At 44.0% G+C, this 19,293-nt stretch overlaps 1 protein-coding gene across 1 annotated transcript in view; it reads left to right on the top strand.

The window, feature by feature from the left end:
- The window catches only part of RYR3 (ryanodine receptor 3), a 557,133-nt gene that overhangs the window by 292,155 nt on the left and 245,685 nt on the right, over positions 1–19,293 (top strand). Inside the window, exons 13-17 of the mRNA XM_061430666.1 lie at positions 1,667–1,835; positions 3,180–3,315; positions 6,786–6,881; positions 8,319–8,437; positions 17,738–17,871. Of these exons, the coding sequence (XP_061286650.1) occupies positions 1,667–1,835; positions 3,180–3,315; positions 6,786–6,881; positions 8,319–8,437; positions 17,738–17,871 (654 nt within the window). The remainder of the gene's footprint in view (positions 1–1,666; positions 1,836–3,179; positions 3,316–6,785; positions 6,882–8,318; positions 8,438–17,737; positions 17,872–19,293) is intronic.

Below are 19,293 nucleotides of genomic sequence, written 5' to 3'. Positions count from 1 at the left end.
ACATAGTGTCTACCTTCCTATGTTTCAGTTAAATTGAAGCACAGGAGTCTTAGCGGCACTCCAAGGACCTCAGAGTTAAATGGCAGTGACTGTAACCTGGGCTTTCCCACCCTCTGTATACTGATGTGCTGCCCCATCAAGCTACAGAAATGCCTACAGACCTCTTCTCTCATCCTCATTTCTCATCACACGAGGACATACTCTTCACTTGACTGGCCTGAGTGTCTCTGATATATGGAAAGTATTAAATTTTTAAAAAGAGAGAGAGGGAGAGAAAAAAAACTCTGCAACTAGCTCAGAAATATTGAGGAAAACGTATTCATTCTTACTGAACGTGGAACTGGGGAGTCATTCCTGATTGAGTTCTCTCTCCCAAACCTTCACCTCATATCCATGTGGGATTCTCTTCCTCACTGTCTCTGAATCCAGTAATATCCCAGAGAATGTTTAATAATCACTTCCTGAGCACCTGCCATGGACAGAGGACACACTGCTGAGAAGTGCCTCCTGCCTGTAATTCACTCTTTCTCTCATTGTGTGCACTTGGCATTTTTATACAGAAGTGGAATTACTGTCATCTCATGACCTGAATATTTTCAGGACTTGTTTATAAGCTTTGTCTGAGGCCTAGCTCACAATCTTTTCTTTTCTTTTTTTTCTCACAATATTTTCTTTAGCTTGTGTCCAGACAGATATGTAAGCACATCTTCAGTAAATGTAAAGGACGGCTCATTAGAAATTGACCACAGAGGAAAACCCCTGATGTTATTTACTCACGGAATAAGCTCCCATTCCACTAGGGTCTTGACAGTGGGGTCTCAGATTCAGTTTCATGGACTGCATCCACTCCCCCTTCTCTTCTTAGCCTTGGCCTCTGAAAAGCTCACCAGTGTTCTTCTCAAGGAGACGGGAAAACAAAGGGTCATTTTGTCATCTGTGGAGGTTTGTGGCCTCTCTGTGTTGGAAAGACTCAGTTATAAGATTTGTTTGGAAAATTATGACATAGGGAGTCAGACCCACATACATATAGGATAGGAGGAACACAACAGGGGGAGATGGTGGGGGTGTTGAAGCAGAGAAGAAGAATGTTGAGAGATGGGACACTGGTGGGGGGTGGAAAAACAGAGACAGGCCACACAGAGGAAGTTGAAAGGAAAGACAGATCAGGGAAGACATCAACACATCAACAAATAGGGCACCTGCAAACATACAAACATTAAGAGGAAAACACCCACAGAGATATCACAAAGACACATGGGGGAGACAAAAGACAAAGATGTAGATGGAGGAAGAGACCCAGTGATGAAACCCCTTCCAGCTGATGCTTAACCTGTCTCAGGAACATGTGGTAGTCTAAAAGAACTATGGGTTAATAATTATCTATAAAAGTACTTCTACCTAAAAAGGAAGACCTGGCAGACAGCCAGGGATCCTTTCCATTGATTTATAAAATGGTTTGAAAATTGAATCAGCAATTCCTTCCCATTATGCTGTTTGTCAGCAAACTTCAATTGGAGGTTATCTGTACAGTGACTATCCCAGGTGCCCGACAACCATACCAGTCGCTGTGCCCAGTTCAGGGCAGGGAGGAGCTAAGACCTAGTGGACGCTCGTCAGGGTCCTGCTAGAGACCCGCTGCCTAAACCATATCCATCTGTGGTTTCAGTGGAAACAGTCGCACAGCTGCCCCGGTCACCCTGCCAATAGAAGAGGTCCTGCAGACCTTACATGACCTGATTGCCTACTTCCAGCCCCCAGAGGAGGGGATGCAGCATGAAGGCAAGCAGAACAAGCTCCGCTCACTCAAAAACAGACAGAATCTTTTCAAGGAAGAGGTAAGTCCAAAACATTAAAAAGTGAGACGCTTTTTGTGTCCAGAGGTAAAAGTACCCCAATGACTGCAATTTAGAGTCTCCATGCAGTCTCTGTCTCCATGCATGCATGTGTTCTAGAAAGACAGAAGAGCAAAGAGAGAAAGTTGGAAAGAAAAAGATTCACTGGAAGTTACCCTTTTCTGTCAGCACCTGGATCACATTAGCAGCAAACATTGTCATGCTTGTACTTTGGTACATTCAAACCAGATTAATTTAAAGCTTCAGTGTCACCTATGTATCCAAAATTGGTCTTTCGTAAAATCTCAGCTATGACAGTATGGCATTAGCTGTGATTCCCAAATTTTGGAAGCTTTGAGAATTATCTTAGAACTTTATTGGAAAAATATGAATTCCCAGGTTCCACCACATCAGAAATGCCTGGGGAGCTGGTTTAAGAGATACAGATGCTACTATGTCTCAAGGTGAACTTGAGCATCTGAGTCACGAGGGATGGGCATAGATATGGGGAAAATACTAACTTGGGGCTCAAGGAGTCCTGGCCCTAGTTCTGGCTTCATCCCTGGCTGTGTGTGATCTTAGATCACATGGCTTTTCTGAGCTTGGACATGATGATTTGGCATTAATTTTAAGGCCATAGTCATATTCCTGCGGCCTTGCATTCCTGTGGACAAGGCTTGTCCTTTGGGCATTTCTAAAGTGTGGGCAGTAGACCTGTCCCTACTGAGCCTTCTGATGTGAGCAGACTTTGGCTGGGGGAACTTTCTGTGTGCCTTTATAGGCTGCTGAAACTACACTTAACATTTCCCTCCTGCTCTTTAAGAACAGCTGGGCACAGATGTTTTTAGTGGGTGGCATAGTACTGTAAATTAGATGGAAAGGTCGTTTTAGAAAATCCTCTTTTAGTCTTATTGTCTCTAAATTCCCTTTTTGGAGCAGATGGGGAGATGCACAAGTTTGCATCTTAAAGAAAAATAGATCCTATATCCAAGGGCTGTTTCTAGGTGAGTCAGAATCATTTCACACCAGACAGAGCAGGCTTCTGTGAGACTCATTCGTGTTCCCTCTTCCTCACTACGTCCTTGGTTTAAGTTAAACACGTGGGGGCAAGCCTGTCAGAGGAGACTGCTGACTCACTTCCAGAATGGATGCTATTTAGGTCTCTGAGGCATAGACATGCATATTTTGTTTTGGGGAGGAAAAAACAAAACCCAAATTGGCACTGTGAAGGTCTGTTTGCACATTAGTATCACCAGCTTTGAAAGGTGAATGATATGGGAGAGGAAAGAACAAAAGGGATCCTGAGATCTTACGTATTTTTACTTTTTTCCCAACTCGCCTTCACAGGGAATGTTAGCCCTTGTGTTAAACTGCATTGATCGCTTAAATATCTACAATAGCATAGCACACTTTGCAGGGATCGCCAGGGAGGAGAGTGGGATGGCCTGGAAAGAAATTCTGAACCTTCTCTACAAATTGCTCGGTAAGTACATGCCCAGAGCTCTCTCCCTGGGCAGGTGGCTGTGGAGGTCTATAGGCATTTTTGTTCCGGGAAGGGGGAGCCCAAAAGGGGACTCTTATCTAACATTCAGAAATGAGTGGTCTAGATATATGTGCTAACAAAACAAGAGAATTTGTTGGGAAGGGGCACCTGGACGGAGAGGAGAGTTAGGGAACCCGGGAGGACTGCTCTGTCATGTGGCTCACAGTCTAGGGTCCTATGGTAATGGGATTAGTTTCCAGGTTGTCTCTGGCCAATCACTCTTACTCGCGTTCTCCCTGGTCGTGCATGCATTCCTCAGCCAAGATGGATTCCAGCAAGGAGGATTCTGGGAGGTCAGTAGGATATGTGATGTCTCCTTTTGACCTTTCCGAAATTCTTCCTGTTGGTGGTGCTTTGTTAGTTCTATGTTCCTTACCAGGATCTCCTATTGTAAAATAACTCATGCAACTGATTACTGTGGTGCCTGGCCAGGGTGGGTGGTTTCAGCCAATGTTTCCCTTAACATTTTCATGGAACAAACTGCTATTGTCATCCAGCCTCATTCCTTGGAAGATTGTGTTAACCACTTGATTCTAACCCAGTGGATTATCAAATCAACCCTGAATATTCATTGGAAGGACATGCTGAAGCTGATGCTCCAATACTTTGGCCACCTGATGCGAAGAGCCAATTCACTGGAAAGACCCTGATGCTGGAAAAGATTGAGCACAAGAAGAGAAGGGGGAGACAGAGGATGAGATGGTTGGATGGCATCACTGACTCAATGGACATGAGTTTGAGCAAGCTCTGGGAGATAGTGAAGGACAGGGAAGCCTGGTGTGCTGCAGTTGATGGGGTTACAGAGAGTCAGACATGAGTTGGCGACTGAACAACAACTAACCCAGCCATTCATTATGTTAACTGGTAACTTATTTTACTTTCCAAAATGACAGCAACTGGAAGCAAATGGTGATTGGTTTTATCAAACTACCTGTGAAGCACTTGGCAGTTTCTTACACTCCCTGAACCTCATCATTAAAATGAGAGAACAAGGCAAAAATATGTTTAACATACCCTCCAGTTCCAGACTTCTGACACCTGCAGTCAGAGGATGTCTACTCTCTTCAAAAGTGTACCCTTTCACTGTCCACTTGTTGGGCAGTCATGATTCCTGCTGTTTTGGCCTGTTTTTATTTCATTTTGGTGGAAAGAAAAAGGAAATTGAGTAGAGATGTTCCAGCATCCAATCTTTCTTCTCACAACTCTGAATGCATGGTGACCTTCCAGTGCCTGCTGTAACCAATGCCACATGGGCCCAGGCTGCCAGCCTGTGGGAAGAAGACAGTGCAAGATAGTATTGGCCTCTGCAAGAAGGTGGCCACCGATAATGATTTGGCCATGGTAACAGGGCAGCATTTTAGGGCTTTTCTCTGATGTAAATGTTCCATTGAGAGGAAATCCATGGAAAGTTGAGCAGGTCAGAGGGAAGCCTGGAGAAATCAGGTCAGATTCATTCAAGTTGTCAAGGGTCAAGCTGATTAGATTGTGACTGTACTGAGTGACCTCATAAAGTCTCTTCCAACTCTTAACATTTTATGATATGGCTTAAACTCAGTAGTAATTATTACAACAATAGTAGCTAACATTTGTTGATGCCAGGCAGTAGGATATCTCTTTTTGATCCTCAGAGCAACACTGTGAGGTGTAGGTGCTCTGACCATTTTATTGAAGAATCTGATGCTCAGAAATGTTCATAACTCATCCAGGGTCATACATGTTAGAAGAGTGATGGAACTATGGCTTGAGTCCAGACAGCCTGGCTGCAGAGCCTCAAGCTCAACCCCCTAGTTGTTCATTCACTAAGTCACGTCTGACTCTTTGCAACCCCATAGGTTACCACATGCCAGGCTTCCCTGTCTCTCACTATCTCCCAGAGTTTGCTCAAACTCATACCCATTGAATCAATGATGCCATCCAACCATCGCATCCTCTGTCACCCCCTTCTCCTCCTGCTCTCTTTCTTTCCCAGCATCAGGGTCTTTTTCAGTGAGTCTGTTCTTCACATCAGGTGGCCAAAGTACAGGAGCTTCAGCTTCAGCATCAGTCTTTCCAATGAATATTCAGGGTTGATTTCCTTTGGGATTGACTGGATTGATCTTGTTATGGCTGATCTGAGAAGCAGGATAGGAGATCAGACTGAATTCTGCCCTTAAATGGCTGTGGAGGTACGAAGCAGAGGTCCTGAGGAAGAATTTCCTTATCCAAATACCTTACAAATGTCTGTGAATACCACAGTCTTTGAAAACCAGCAGCATGACGAGAAAGCCTCAGGGCCAATCAGTTTACATGGACTTATTCCAGAGTCCCGTCCATAGTACTGGCCTATGGAGGGAAGGCTACTTGGTCTTATAGTGAAAATCTAGTGACAGCATATTCTCTGTCTACCTTTTCAGTATCATCTACCAGTGGTCCTCAAAGATGAACAGGCCTCAGAATTAGCTGGAGGGCTTGTTAGAACACAGATACTGGGCCCGTTCCTGGAGTTTCTGGTTCAGTAGACATAGGACAAGGCCACGAATTTGTGTTTTTTAACACGTTCTCAGGTGATACTGACATTCCTATCCGGGGATCACACTTTGAGAACCACTGTCGTGTACTGATGCATTTTAGATATTTTAGAGTTTCATGTTTTGTTATTACTTGCCTAGTTTAGCCAACCCTTTCAGTTGTACTCATTTGGATGCCTTCTTTTAGCAGTAAAGAATAGCAAGTATTTAGCTAGATTTATGGAGAAGGCAATGGCAACCCACTCCAGTACTCTTGCCTGGAAAATCCCATGGGCGGAGGAGCCTGGAAGGCTGCAGTCCATGGGGTTGCGAAGAGTTGGTCACGACTGAGCGAATTCACTTTCACTTTTCATTTTCATGCATTGGAGAAGGAAATGGCAACCCACTCCAGTGTTCTTGCCAGGAGAATCCCAGGGACAGGGGAGCCTGGTGGGCTACCATCTTTGGGGTCGCACAGAGTCAGACACAACTGAAGTGACAGCAGCAGCAGCAGCAGCTAGATTTAAGAAAACGTTAGAGGAAATTGAGTTCTGAAGCCAGCAACCAAGCAGATATTGTTTTTTTGCTTATCACTACCTAAAATAATTTTTTTTTAATCTGTGTATATTTTGTCTCTCTCTCCCATTTCACAAAGGCAGGGAATCTGTTGTTGTGTTCCCACTGACTTTTCCCAGCAAGTAGACAGATGCCTCATACACTGTGGAATCTCTGGAAATATTTGAATGAATGGTAGATTTTTTTTGCTCTTCGAAATGTAGAGACAGGAATGTATCAAAAGGCTTGGGAGGGGAAGGGGACTATTTCATTCTTTCTAATTGCTAAGCAGATGGGAGTATTCAACAGCATCCCGTTCCCATCACTGTGCCCTTTAACCTACATGATCAAACATGTTCTCATTCACAGCTGCTCTTATTCGTGGAAACAGAAACAACTGTGCTCAATTCTCCAATAACCTTGATTGGCTGATCAGCAAATTGGACAGACTAGAGTCTTCCTCAGGTAGGATTTGACAGGAAACACAATGGGAGAAGGTGGGGTTTTTTGTTTGTTTGTTTCTGTTTAAAAGAGAGAGAAAGTTTAATCTCTGAACAATTCTGCCCCACCCCCCACCCCCCAACACACACACACTGGATTGCAAGCAATCCTCAGTAATTACTTCAACAAAAGAAACACAACCCTAAATCTTCCTGGCACTCTTAAAACTTTGTCGATCAACTTCAAGCCAGCGTCCAAACTCTTTCTTTTCCTGCTTCATTTTTCACTTTGTGCCCTCATCTCCTCTCCCTGGGTCCTTGAATCATTCCCCACCCAGTCTGAACGTGGTCCTCTCAACTATTTAGAAGCAGGACTGAAAAATGACCAAGAACTTAGAGGAAATGATACTCCTCGTACCCCCGAGTCACCCTCAACATCATATCTAGAGCCCTTCTTGATGACTCACAGAGAACTTGAGCCAAGAAAAGTGGTCATCGTTACTAAGTGACCATGCCAAGAGGCTCTGCAGTTTGCTTCCTCAGAGATAAGAGAACGTGACAGGTGTGGGTCCCCCTCTGGGAAGCTGAAAGGTTTCAGTGCTCTTTTCATCATTTAGAGATGACAGGAGCTTGAACAGACAAGCCAAGGAAAAGCTCCTCTAAGGATCATCCGCCTCCACATATATCTTCTTCCTAAGCCTCTGTTTCCTTCAGTACCTCCTTTCAGGGCCAGACCACATTTTAGGGTAATTTATGAAAACCTTGGGGAAAAAAGAGAATCAAGAGGACTCTTCTCAATGAAACCTATAAAGATATTAGCCAACAACTTTCTGTGCATTTCCACCCCAGTGTTACATGCAGGTGCCAGGCTGCAAGGCCACCTGATCATTTTTCTTACACCTTCGCTTAATACAGAAAACCATCCACTGTGCCCAGAAGAGGGGACAAAGCCCAGTAATCTTTATTTGGTGAGCTTACAGATTACTCATATACCATACCAGTGCATCTAAAAATATTCTGGAGTAATTCCTAGAAAAATTCTTTTTCAAGGAACATTCAAAGCATTTTCTAAATTATTTGAATGACCTTTAGAATTTTTAGTAAACTAGGTATCCCTTTTTCTGTTTTTAAATTAAGTATTGCTTGGTTTTATTGGGTTAAAAATTCTGTTCTAAAGCTGCTTCTCTACATTTTGACCCAGAAGGATCATGTCTTCGTCCAGGAAGAGGGAGGAGGGGTTAGTAATAAATAAACTCACCTCTAAATTACAGAGTGTTACCCCAGGGGCTCCTGAAGTCTATCCGAGATGGCCGCATCTTTCTTCTGGCTGGAAATATTTAATAGATCCAAAGAATGATGGTATTCTGTCCCCTTAGGAGGATCATTTCTCTCTCAGGTTTCTAGTTCTAATTAGCTCTGCCGGTTATTTAATGTCCAAATGATTTTTGTGGCATACATGCAGGTATCTTGGAAGTTTTGCACTGCATCCTCATTGAAAGCCCAGAAGCCTTAAACCTGATAGCAGAGGGCCACATCAAGTCCATCATCTCCCTGTTGGATAAGCACGGACGGAATCACAAGGTAGGTGTGGAAGGAATTCGGAACAGGGATTGACTTTACCTGACTTTTCCTTCCCTGCTGCTTAGTAACCCTTGTGTGTTATGGAGAGAGTATTGACTACTCTCTTTCTTGGCTTTAATTTTTTTTTTAAACAAATTTAAAAATAACAACAACAACAACAAAAAAAAAAAAAACCTCTGGAAACTGAGATCCTAAAAGAGAGAGAGTGATGACTACTCTCTTTCTTGGCTTTGATTTAAAAATAAATTAAAAAAAAAAAATCTCTGGAAACTGAAATCCTGAAAGACCTTTCCTTCTTAGGAGCACACTCTGAGCCAGTCACACAGGCCCTTGGGTGGTCCCCTCAGTTTCCACCAGCTTCCCAAGCCTGGCTCATCATTACCCCCTTAACACCCAGCTGGTTTTCGAGGCGTTCAGCTCTAAACAGGGTCGGCTGCAGGAACTAATCCCACCCTCGAGTCTAGGAGCTTAGAAATGAAACAGCTAGTGCCAACTTTATAAAGAAGCTACACAGAAATCAGATTTAGGATAATGTAGAAAGTTTTGGCAACATGGCATGTTCTTAAATGAAATCAGAGTTGCCATGAGTCAAAGCAGGTGGAAAAAAAAAATGGGGTTTTCATGAACAAGCCAGAGGGGATGAGCGGTAGGGCTGTCCCCTGAGAGAAAACAGTTGCATGACCTTGAGCCCCCATCATTTCAGCTGTAAAATGAAGACAACGCCACCTCACTTACAAAGGCAGAATTCTGGGTCAAGTTTTTTGGGTTTTTTTTTAAGTTCTCTTAAAGTTCTAATTTCTCTATTTGTATGGAATTACATTTCTAAGACACCATGATCTCTGGGGATTAGTGTTAGCTGCTCAGTCGTGTCCGACTCTTTCTGACCCTATGGACCGTACCCCTCCAGGCTCCTCTGTCCATGGAATTTTCCAGGTGAGAATACTGGAGTGGGTTGCCATTCCCATCTCCAGGGGATCTTCCCAACCCAGGGATCAAACCTGGGTCTCCCACATTACAGGCAGATTCTTAACTATCTGAGCTATGAGGGAAGCATGATCTCAGGAAAGTCGATTAAAATATGTCTTATCCTGACCCACTGATATCTGCCCCGTACATGGAAGGCGATATCTTACTGACTCGTTAGTGAGCAGGCAGGTACTATAAGGCTGAAGAGGAGCATTTCAAGATCAGGTGGCATATTTGGATGTGAGGGACAGCAGCTGGGCTCAGGCAGAGTGGAGAGAACACAGCTTGGTCACTGGCCCTCTCTGCTCAACCTCAGCTGGGGGGCACTGCACATCGGAGACATGTCTTGGAGTGGGGGGTCCAGGAGAACAAGCCTCTGCAGCACTGCTCAGATGATATGTATCATCCTTAGGAAACAAACAAGCCATGGGCCTTTGCATCTATGAAATTGCTTGGCGAAAAACAGAAAGAAATATGGGGGGTTGGTAATTGCTTTCCCAAATGTGGTAAATCAAAAGCAGGCATGAGGCTCCTGCTTCAGCCCAGCTTCGCTATGTCTGAACATGCCCCTTCCCATCTGCGAAGTGTAATAAGAGTAATTGATAAGCACCTGAGTAACCCATGGCCTGAGTCGGGAGCCATGGGCACACGTCAAGAGGAGCTCTTAGAAAGCAAAGCTGCTCTCCTTTCATTGCTCCTGGGGCTGCTTTGTGATCATACTGCAGAACACACTTAGTAGATGACGAACTTTGTGATGGCTTCTTTCAGCCAAAAGCCACAAGCCCTTACTGGATTGTCGCTCAGTAATGGCAGCTGAATACTGTTCTGACCACGGTATGAGTATTCCACGGTTGAGAATACTGAAACCTTTTGTTGTTGTTGTTGTTGTTGTTCAGTCGCTTAGTTGTATCTGACTCTTTGTGACCCCATGGGCTGCAGCACGCCAGGCTTTCCTGTCCTTCACTATCTCCTGGCGTATGCTCAAACTCACGTCCATTGAGTCGATGATGCTATCCAACCATCATATCCTCTGTCACCTCTTCTTCTCCTGCCTTCAATCTTTCCCAGCATCAGGGTCTTTTCCAATGAATTGACTCTTCGCATCAGGTGGCCAAAGTGTTGGAGCTTCAGCTTCAACACCAGACCTTCCAATGAATATTCAGAGTTGATTTCCTTTAGGACTGACTAGTTTGATCTCCTTGCTGTCCAAGGAACTCTCAATGCCTAGGGACTGAGGGCTAAGGAGCTTTATTATTGTGCTAGGAATCCATGCCTGGCCTGATATGTTACCTGAGTGTAGTAGCATAGTACTCTTACATCTTCCAGACTGAGAAGTTCTGGGCAATGATGTCAAAGCTGAGGCAATGTGATTGTGGTACAAAAAGAATCTCTTCTAGAATGTCCCATTTTTTTGTTTTCTGATGGATTTTTTGGATGGGGACTGGCTTGTCATGAATTCAGTTCCATTAGAGTTATTCATGTACATGACTTTTATTTTCAAGGGAAACCTAGTCTCAGATCATTACCAGGGATATTTGTGGTAGCTTGGCAAAGAATGCTGGGTGCAGACTAGACTTCCATTGCAGCATTGTATCTTAACTTGGAAAATGCCAAAGCAATGTTTTCCTATCCAGGCTGCTCTGTTTTCCATAGTCCCAGGTGTCCAGACACCTCTGACCTATTCACTTAGGTTTCTGTGAAGAGAGTGATTCAAAATACATAGAATTTTAGAGCCCAGGGCACCTCACAACGCCTCCAAAAACAGTGATGGTGATGATAATGATAGTGTACATTTATTTTGCGTCTGACAAATACCAGGTGCTGTGCTCAGTGTTCGCATGCATTTTCTTTCTTCCTTGTTATTATTCCATGAAGTATTATTTCCACTTGAGGCGAAAACTAGGCCAGTGTATATGACACCTTAAAATATTAACTAAGGTTGCCAGACAAACCAGGACCATAATTTAGGTCTCCAACAGTAAGTTCAGTATTCTTTCCAGTGTTTCTCAAGCTGTAGTCTGGCATGTTCTATGAGACTATGTTTAATTTTGTGTTCCAGTTTTTTTTTATTATTATTATATAAATATAAAACTTTTCACAGTAAAAAAATTCACAATCAGAAACCATTTCGTATAGTAAGTTAGTATTTCTCAGACTGGAATTTGAGAGTTCCTGTGGGTCCATGAAGGTGGTCTTCAGGACCATGACATTTTTTGTTAAAGGTTTATAGATATAGTGGGTTTGAGAAACATCCTTACTGTACCGCGTCTCCTCCATTCATATGTTTAGAAAGGAAAGGCATTCTTTGCTTCCGTTCTGAGCTCCCTCAGGGCTCACCATTCCAGTAGCTATACTGTGATGGCTGTGACATCCTTTGTTTACTGATATGGCAAGTAATATTTTAGTTCTCAGCTCTATACTGGCTGTGAAAAGTGTTGCCAGTCATTTAAAGCATGATCAAATTTAGGTCAAAAAGTTAGAGAGAAAGCACAATCTTTGGAGTAAAAAGGACAGAAGTGGAGTGTGCTGCCCCAGTTTCTGAATGGACTCCACCCCCATGACCTCACAAGTGACGAGGCTTACTCATCCTCAGCATCTCCTCACTTTCTACTTTTCCAGATCCCATCAAAATTCTCTTTGCCTTCAGAACAGTTCAGATGCCACCCTCTCCATGAATCTTTCTCTGAATCCCAGCTGGATGTGATCTCCTCTCCTCCCCTGTACACCATGCACTTTGTTCCATGGTGTTTCCAATCTGCCTTTCCAGATATATTATGTGTATATTTCTCTCAGAGACTAAGGACCTTGTGATCCCTGTAGTGCCCAGCTCACATGTTACACACAGCAGGCATCTAATACATGTTTTTGAGGGTGTGATTAAAAAAAAAGAGGAATGGATGAGTAGACCCACCATCTCCTCCTGTCTCATCTTGAATGGATGGAAGCTCACAAATGCACCCAAGTCTCATCTCATCCAAGAGATGGCTGTTGGTAGTAAGAGACACACTTACTATGTTGGTGGCACCAATTTTATAGAGTAAAAGGACAACTGTTGAATATTCTGACAGCAACCCTCTAATTTTTCCATGAAGTAAGATTCTAATAATACAAATAAAGTATGCCCTTTTCCCTCGTCCCTGCAACCTAACGTACTTCACACCTGCTCCATGTTATCACAGATGAATATTTTTTTTAATCTTTGTTTCACAAGGATTTGGAGCCACCTGTGATAAAATACATATATATATATGTGTGTATATATATATATATATATATATAGTAAAATAGTCATATCATTGGTCCTGAGAAAGTGTAAATCAGAACTGAGATGTTAGCCCTAACAGGTAGGTGGGGTGGGCATGGCACAGAAGAGTACCAAGGTAAGGAAACCATTAACTCCCACAGACTTGCTGTAATAGCTCCACAAAATCACCTCTGAGATCCCAGGCAGTCAAGGCAAGATAGAAATGCTCCAAACCACTCAGTTCACACCACAGGGAGAACAGAATCTGTTCTGCAGAGAGAAAGCACTCATTTATCAAATAAAAATTCACCACATTAAGTACCTTTTGTATTTTAAAAAATAAAGCTATTTTAATAGAAAGCTGAGGACAAAATGCAAGAGCCAAATGCTATTTCCATGGATATGCAATGCCTCTTTCTTACCTTTAAATCAGAATTCCCACGTGAACCTGTGTTTGGGGTAGTTGACTAATGGAGATTAAATGTGCAAGGAAAGATCTTGGATGAAATGTGGTGTTAGTGGTGAAAATGGCTTTACAATTAAGCAGCAAATGAATTTCACAGAGTGGGCCAGGGAAATTCTCAAGTTGGACCAGTGTATAGATTCATTTCAGTTCAGTTCACTTGCTTAGTCATGTTTGGCTCTGCAACCCCATGAATCACAGCACTCCAGGCCTCCCTGTCCAACACCAACTCCCGGAGTTCACTCAAACTCACATCCATCGAGTCAGTGATGCCATCCAGCCATCTCATCCTCTGTCGTCCCCTTCTCCTCCTGCCCCCAAACCCTCCAGCATCAGGGTCTTTTCCAATGGGTCAAATCTTCACATGAGGTAGCCAAAGTATTGGAGTTTCAGCTTTAGCATCAGTCCTTCCAGTGAACACCCAGGACTGGTCTCCTTTAAGATTGACTGGTTGGATCTCCTTGCAGTCCAAGGGACTCTCAAGAGTCTTCTCCAACACCACAATTCAAAAGCATCGATTCTTTGGTGCTCAGTCTTTTTCACAGTCCAACTCTCACATCCATACATAACCACTGGAAAAACCATAGCCTTGACTAGATGGACCTTTGTTGGCAAAGTAATATCTCTGCTTTTTAACACGCTGTCTAGGTTGGTCATAATTTTCCTTCCAAGGAGTAAGCAACTTTTAATTTCATGGCTGCAGTCACCATCTGCAGTGATTTTGGAGCCCCAAAAATAAAGTCTGACACTGTTTCCACTGTTTCCCCATCTACTTCCCATGAAGTGATAGGACCAGATGCCATGATCTTAGTTTTCTGAATGTTGAGCTTTAAGCCAACTTTTTCACTCTCCTCTTTCACTTTTATCAAGAGGCTTTTTAGTTCCTTTTCACTTTTTGCCATAAGCATGGTGTCATCTGCATATCTGAGGTTATTGGTATTTCTCCCGGCAATCTTGATTTAAGCTTGTGCTTCTTCCAGCCCAGGATTGCTCATGATGTACTCTGCATATAAGTTAAATAAGCAGGGTGACAATACACAGCCTTGACGTACTCCTTTTCCAATCTGGAACCAGTCTGTTGTTCCATGTCCAGTTCTAACTGTTGCTTCCTGATCTGCATACAGGTTTCTCAAGAGGCAGGTCAGGTGGTCTGGTATTCCCATCTGTTTCAGAATTTTCCACAGTTTATTGTGACCACACAGTCAAAGGCTTTGGCATAGTCAATAAAGCAGAAATAGATGTTTTTCTGGAACTGTCTTCCTTTTTTGATGATCCAATGGATGTTGGCAATTTGATCTCTGGTTCCTCTGCCTTTTCTAAAACCAGCTTAAACACCTGGAAGTTCACGGTTCACGTATTGCTGAAGCCTGGCTTGGAGAATTTTGAGCATTACTTTACTAGCGTGTGAGATGAGTGCAATTGTGCAGTAGTTTGAGCATTCTTTGGCATTGCCTTTCTTTGGGATTGGAATGAAAACTGACCTTTTCCAGTCCTGTGGCCACTGCTGAGTTTTCCAAATTTGCTGGCATATTGAGTGCAGCACTTTCATAGTATCATCTGTCAGGATTTGGAATAGCTCAACTGGAATTCCATCACCTCCACTAACTTTGTTCGTAGTGATGCTTTCTAAGGCCCACTTGACTTCACATTCTAGGATGTCTGGCTCTAGGTGAGTGATCACACCATCATGATTATCTGGGTCATGGAGCTCTTTTTTTGTATAGTTCTTCTGTGTATTCTTGCCGCCTCTTCTTAATATCTTCTGCTTCTGTTAGATTAGAGAAGCCTAATTCAAAGACAGATAACCCCAGATTCTCACGGTGAAGTTACTGTCTGAGGCTGGCCAGTGAGAGGGCTCCATGCTGTGTGGTCATTCAGAGACACACTTTCTTCCATCTAGCAGCCTCACTGTCCCCTAGGACAGGACTTCACAGATTTTATGTGCTTGTGAATCTCTTGAGAATTGTGTCAAACTGAAGGCTCTGATCTGATAGGTTTCTGGGGGTAAGTCTGAGCATCTATATTTCTGGCAAATTCCTACGTGATTCCAGTGTTGCGGGATCTCACTTGGAGTAAAGAAATCCTTGGGATTTGTAATCCTTCCTTGGATCTCCACATCCCGCTGGAAAGGGAGAGTATAGGGGCCAGCCCTGAAAGCAGTGGACATCACATCCACCCACTTTCCGCTGGCCGGAACTCAGTCACATGACTCCACAACACTGCAGATGTGTCTGGGAAGTGTAGGCTCTGTGCATAGGACGAGAAGGAGGCAGAGTCTGGTGACCACTGGGAAGTACCCGCCACAGCCAACAAGCACCCCAAAGGTCACTGAGATGCTTCCTCTCCATCAGGAAGTACAGGTGACCCCTAAGGACTGTGTTTGCATTTCCCCAGGGTGGACTGACCCATCTATATGCCCTTCACTTTTCAAGAAAAATTTATTGGGATATAGTTGATTTACAATGTTGTGTTAGTTTCAGATGTACAGCAAAAGTGATTCAGTTATACATGTATTAGTTCTTTTTCAAATTCTTTTCACACATAGCTTGTTACAGAATATTGAGTAGAGTTCCCTGTGCTATACAGGAGGTCGTTGTTGGTTGTCTGTTTTATATACAATACTGTACATGTATTAATCCCCAGCTTCAAATTTATCCCCCCATACAACGTTTCTCCTTTGGTAACGATGTTTGTTTTTGAAATCTGAGTCTATTTCTCTTTTGTAAATAAGTTCACTTATATCATTTTTAAAATTAGATTCCACATATGAGTGATATCATATGATATTTGTCTTTCTCTATCTGACTTAACTTCACTCAGTATGACAATCTCTAAGTCCATTGCAAATGGCAATGTTTCGTTCTTTTTATGGCTCAATAGTATTCCATTGTGTGTGTGTGTGTGTGTGTGTGTGTGTGTGTGTGTGTATGTATGCATGCCACATCTTCTTTATCCATTCATCTGTGGATGGACACACCTAGGTTGCTTCCACATCCTGGCTGTTGTAAACAGCGCTGCAGTGAATGTTAGGGTGCATGACCCCAAGAAACGCCTGGTAAAATAAAGCCTGAACACTGTCAGCACATTCTTGATGGCATCGTTTATTTGTAGGTGATGTACTATCCCATTAGGCTATGTGCTTTTCAGAGCCTTTTTTCTCCTCCCTGATCCTATTGTATGTGGATTAAGCTCTACTTTCCTTCCGGCTTGACAGCAAGGCTCCTACAGCCGTCACTTCAAGGCAAAACAGATGAAAATGTGCGCTAGGCTGGATGATAAGTATTTAATTTCCTGGCCATCTATGGGCTCTTTTCTTAGAGGGACAAATTATCCTCTGGATTTCCAGTGCCACGGTATATGTGTCATGGAGTGGTAATGGTGAGAGTCCTCCATAAAACCGCCTTTGCAGTTCTTTTCAGCCTGTCCCATTAATGTGCTCTGTATTTATTTGGAATGAAGTTGACATTCAGTGAGCCAGGTAGAAAACTGATTTGTGAGAATTATGGATACAAATCCCATCAACAACGTGAAGCTATCCAACCCCACTAAGCATGGAGTCTCCAGTGGCTGCTTTGTAAGACTGAACTGGGGCTGCCCCCTCCTTGTCAGCGCAGCCTGCCACGGTCCTGGCTGTTATTCATCCACTGCCGTTTGCACACTCCTCCCCATGGGGGAGACAGGGAGGAGCAGTGCCTGGCCCAGCATGTTTGCTCTGCCACGTTAGGAACATGAAATACGGATGAATGAGGATTCAGCACAAGGAGACTGGGCGGGCAGGCCAGTGCGTGGAAGAGGTGGCCAGAGGCTGTTCCCACTTCCCTGGCAGCTGGCATATGAGGTGGTTTAGGCACAGCTCGTGGTGGATCTGGTAGATTCAGGGTCTGCCTGATTTGCTCACTCTTATGGTTTACTCTCACTCTACGGGGGGAAAAAAGCAGGTGAAATGTTTCTGAATAGGTATTTCTAGGAAGATAGGGATATCTTAGCGAGCTTTCATGGTATCATAGCAGAAGACCAGCACTCGGAATCTGCCCTGTCATCCCCTCTACCCCACCCATGCGAGGATCCCAAGCCTGCCACAAGCAAGGGACTTTAGCCAGATGGGAATCTGAGTGTCCTTCAGGAAGCCCTGTGTGAGTGCCTGCTGACCTTGTGCAGAGGGCCCCCAAGCCCAGGCAGGAGCACGTGCTTCAGCCTGAGGTCCATGGGGGCCCTCCCAGCACCTACCCTGAGAGGAAGTTGTTGCCTCACCTCACCCTAGTCCTGGACCTCACTGGAAAATAAACCTAGACAGGCTATCTTCAGAGCTCAGACTCTTACCCTCTTTAACAGAACAGTGACCACAGGTGGCGTGCCTAGTTTGGAGGGATGGGTCACAAGACTAGAGCAGAGTAGCTAGAAAGGAACCCAAACTCATTTCCCCAAGGGCCAGCAGGTGCCTGGGCATCACTCACTCATGTCTGGTGAGGCAGGTGTGGCTTCCTTGACTCTGAACAGGTGCTCACACCTGTCACCTTGGCCCTCACCTTCGTGAGGCGGGCTTCCTTCCTGTGCTGTGGCCGTCAGGTCCTGCCCACTATGCACCCCCCTCGGGTCCTAAGGTTGGCTGGGGTGTGTCCTGCTGCAGGTTCTGGATGTGCTGTGTTCCCTCTGTCTCTGTGATGGGGTCGCAGTGAGAGCCAACCAGAATCTCATCTGTGACAACTTGCTGCCCCGGAGAAACCTGCTCCTGCAGACGCGGCTGATTAATGACGTAACAAGGTAAGGCCACCACCATCATTGCAAATGCCCATCTTGTCCCCAGAAAGGAAAGAAAGAGTGCTGATCTCAACTCCAAAGCTACCTACCCATCATCTCCATTCTGATGTGACCACATAAGATAAGACCAGCAAATATGCACATCTTTTAGGGCCTTGTACTCCAACCCCTTCAGCTGAATTTCTCAAACTTCTCCCCATGGAGTAAATACACCACCTGAGGACTAAAGAATTTGGCCTAAGGGAGTGATCTACCATGTTTTATTTTAAACATGAATGTATATCTTATACCTTCTTCATAACATATTTTATTTTGATATACCAACATTTTTTTTTAAATCTTTTGATAGCATGGATGTCCCATGTTGAGACCATGGTTTCTTTTATCCTCTGGAACTTGGCCATTTACCCCCAGGGCCATCTGTGAAGTCCAGAATGGGCTCATGAAGAACCCTGGGAGTCATGAACTCACTGGACCTGGACTAGGGAGCAACTTCAGCAGCTCTCCACTTGGGCTCCCTCCCTACTCTGCAACGTGAGAAAATGACGTCCCCTCCAAAGTGCAGAGCAGGTTCGGGTCTGTGGACATCACACAGGCTTTCTTCTGGGTATCAGTCTGGTTCTTCCCTTGCCCACCCAAAATGGACACAGTCTTATCCCAGGACAGTGGACCTCTAAGAGTAGGATTCCAAGAAGAAAAACTCCAAGTGAGCATGCACGTGTTAAAACTCCCAAGCTTTTAACCATTTTTTTCTGGATACATTAGAATCTCTATTTCTTAACAGGGTTGCCTAATACTGATGTATCTGCCCTCCACCTTTTTTGTCATAGAGGTTGAATTTTTTTCAGCTTTATTGAGGTATAATTGACAAACAAAAGTGTAAGATATGTAAAGTATACAATGTGATGATTCAACACATATAAATATTATGAAAGGATTCTCTCTCCCCATGAAGTTAATTAACACTTCCATCACTTCACACATTTACCATTTTAAAATGAGAACATGTGAGTCCTACTCTCTTAGTGAATTTCAGTTTTATAATACAGTGTTATCAACTGTGCGTGCCTGCATGCTCAGTCACTTCAGTCGTGTCCCCATGTGACCCCATGGACGTTAGCCCACCAGTCTCCTCTGTCCATGAGGATTTTCCAGGCAAGAATATTGGAGTAGGTTGCTGTGCCCTCTTCCAGGGGATCTTCCCAACCCAGGGGTTGAACAGGCATCTCCTGCATTGCAGGAGGATTCTTTACTCACTAAGCCATGATGGGAAGCCCATTATCAACAAAGTCACCATGTTATATCCTCAGACTTTACTCATCTGATAAGTGAAAGTTTGTGCCCTTTTATCAACTTCTCGCTATCCCCCTGCCCCTACTCTCCAGAACTGCTTTTCATTTCTCCCTTTCTAGGAGTGGGACTATT

Source organism: Bos javanicus, chromosome 10 (assembly GCF_032452875.1).
Source record: "Bos javanicus breed banteng chromosome 10, ARS-OSU_banteng_1.0, whole genome shotgun sequence".
In the NCBI taxonomy this organism is placed as follows: Eukaryota; Metazoa; Chordata; class Mammalia; order Artiodactyla; family Bovidae; genus Bos; species Bos javanicus.
This window is presented reverse-complemented; position numbering and strand designations above follow the sequence as displayed.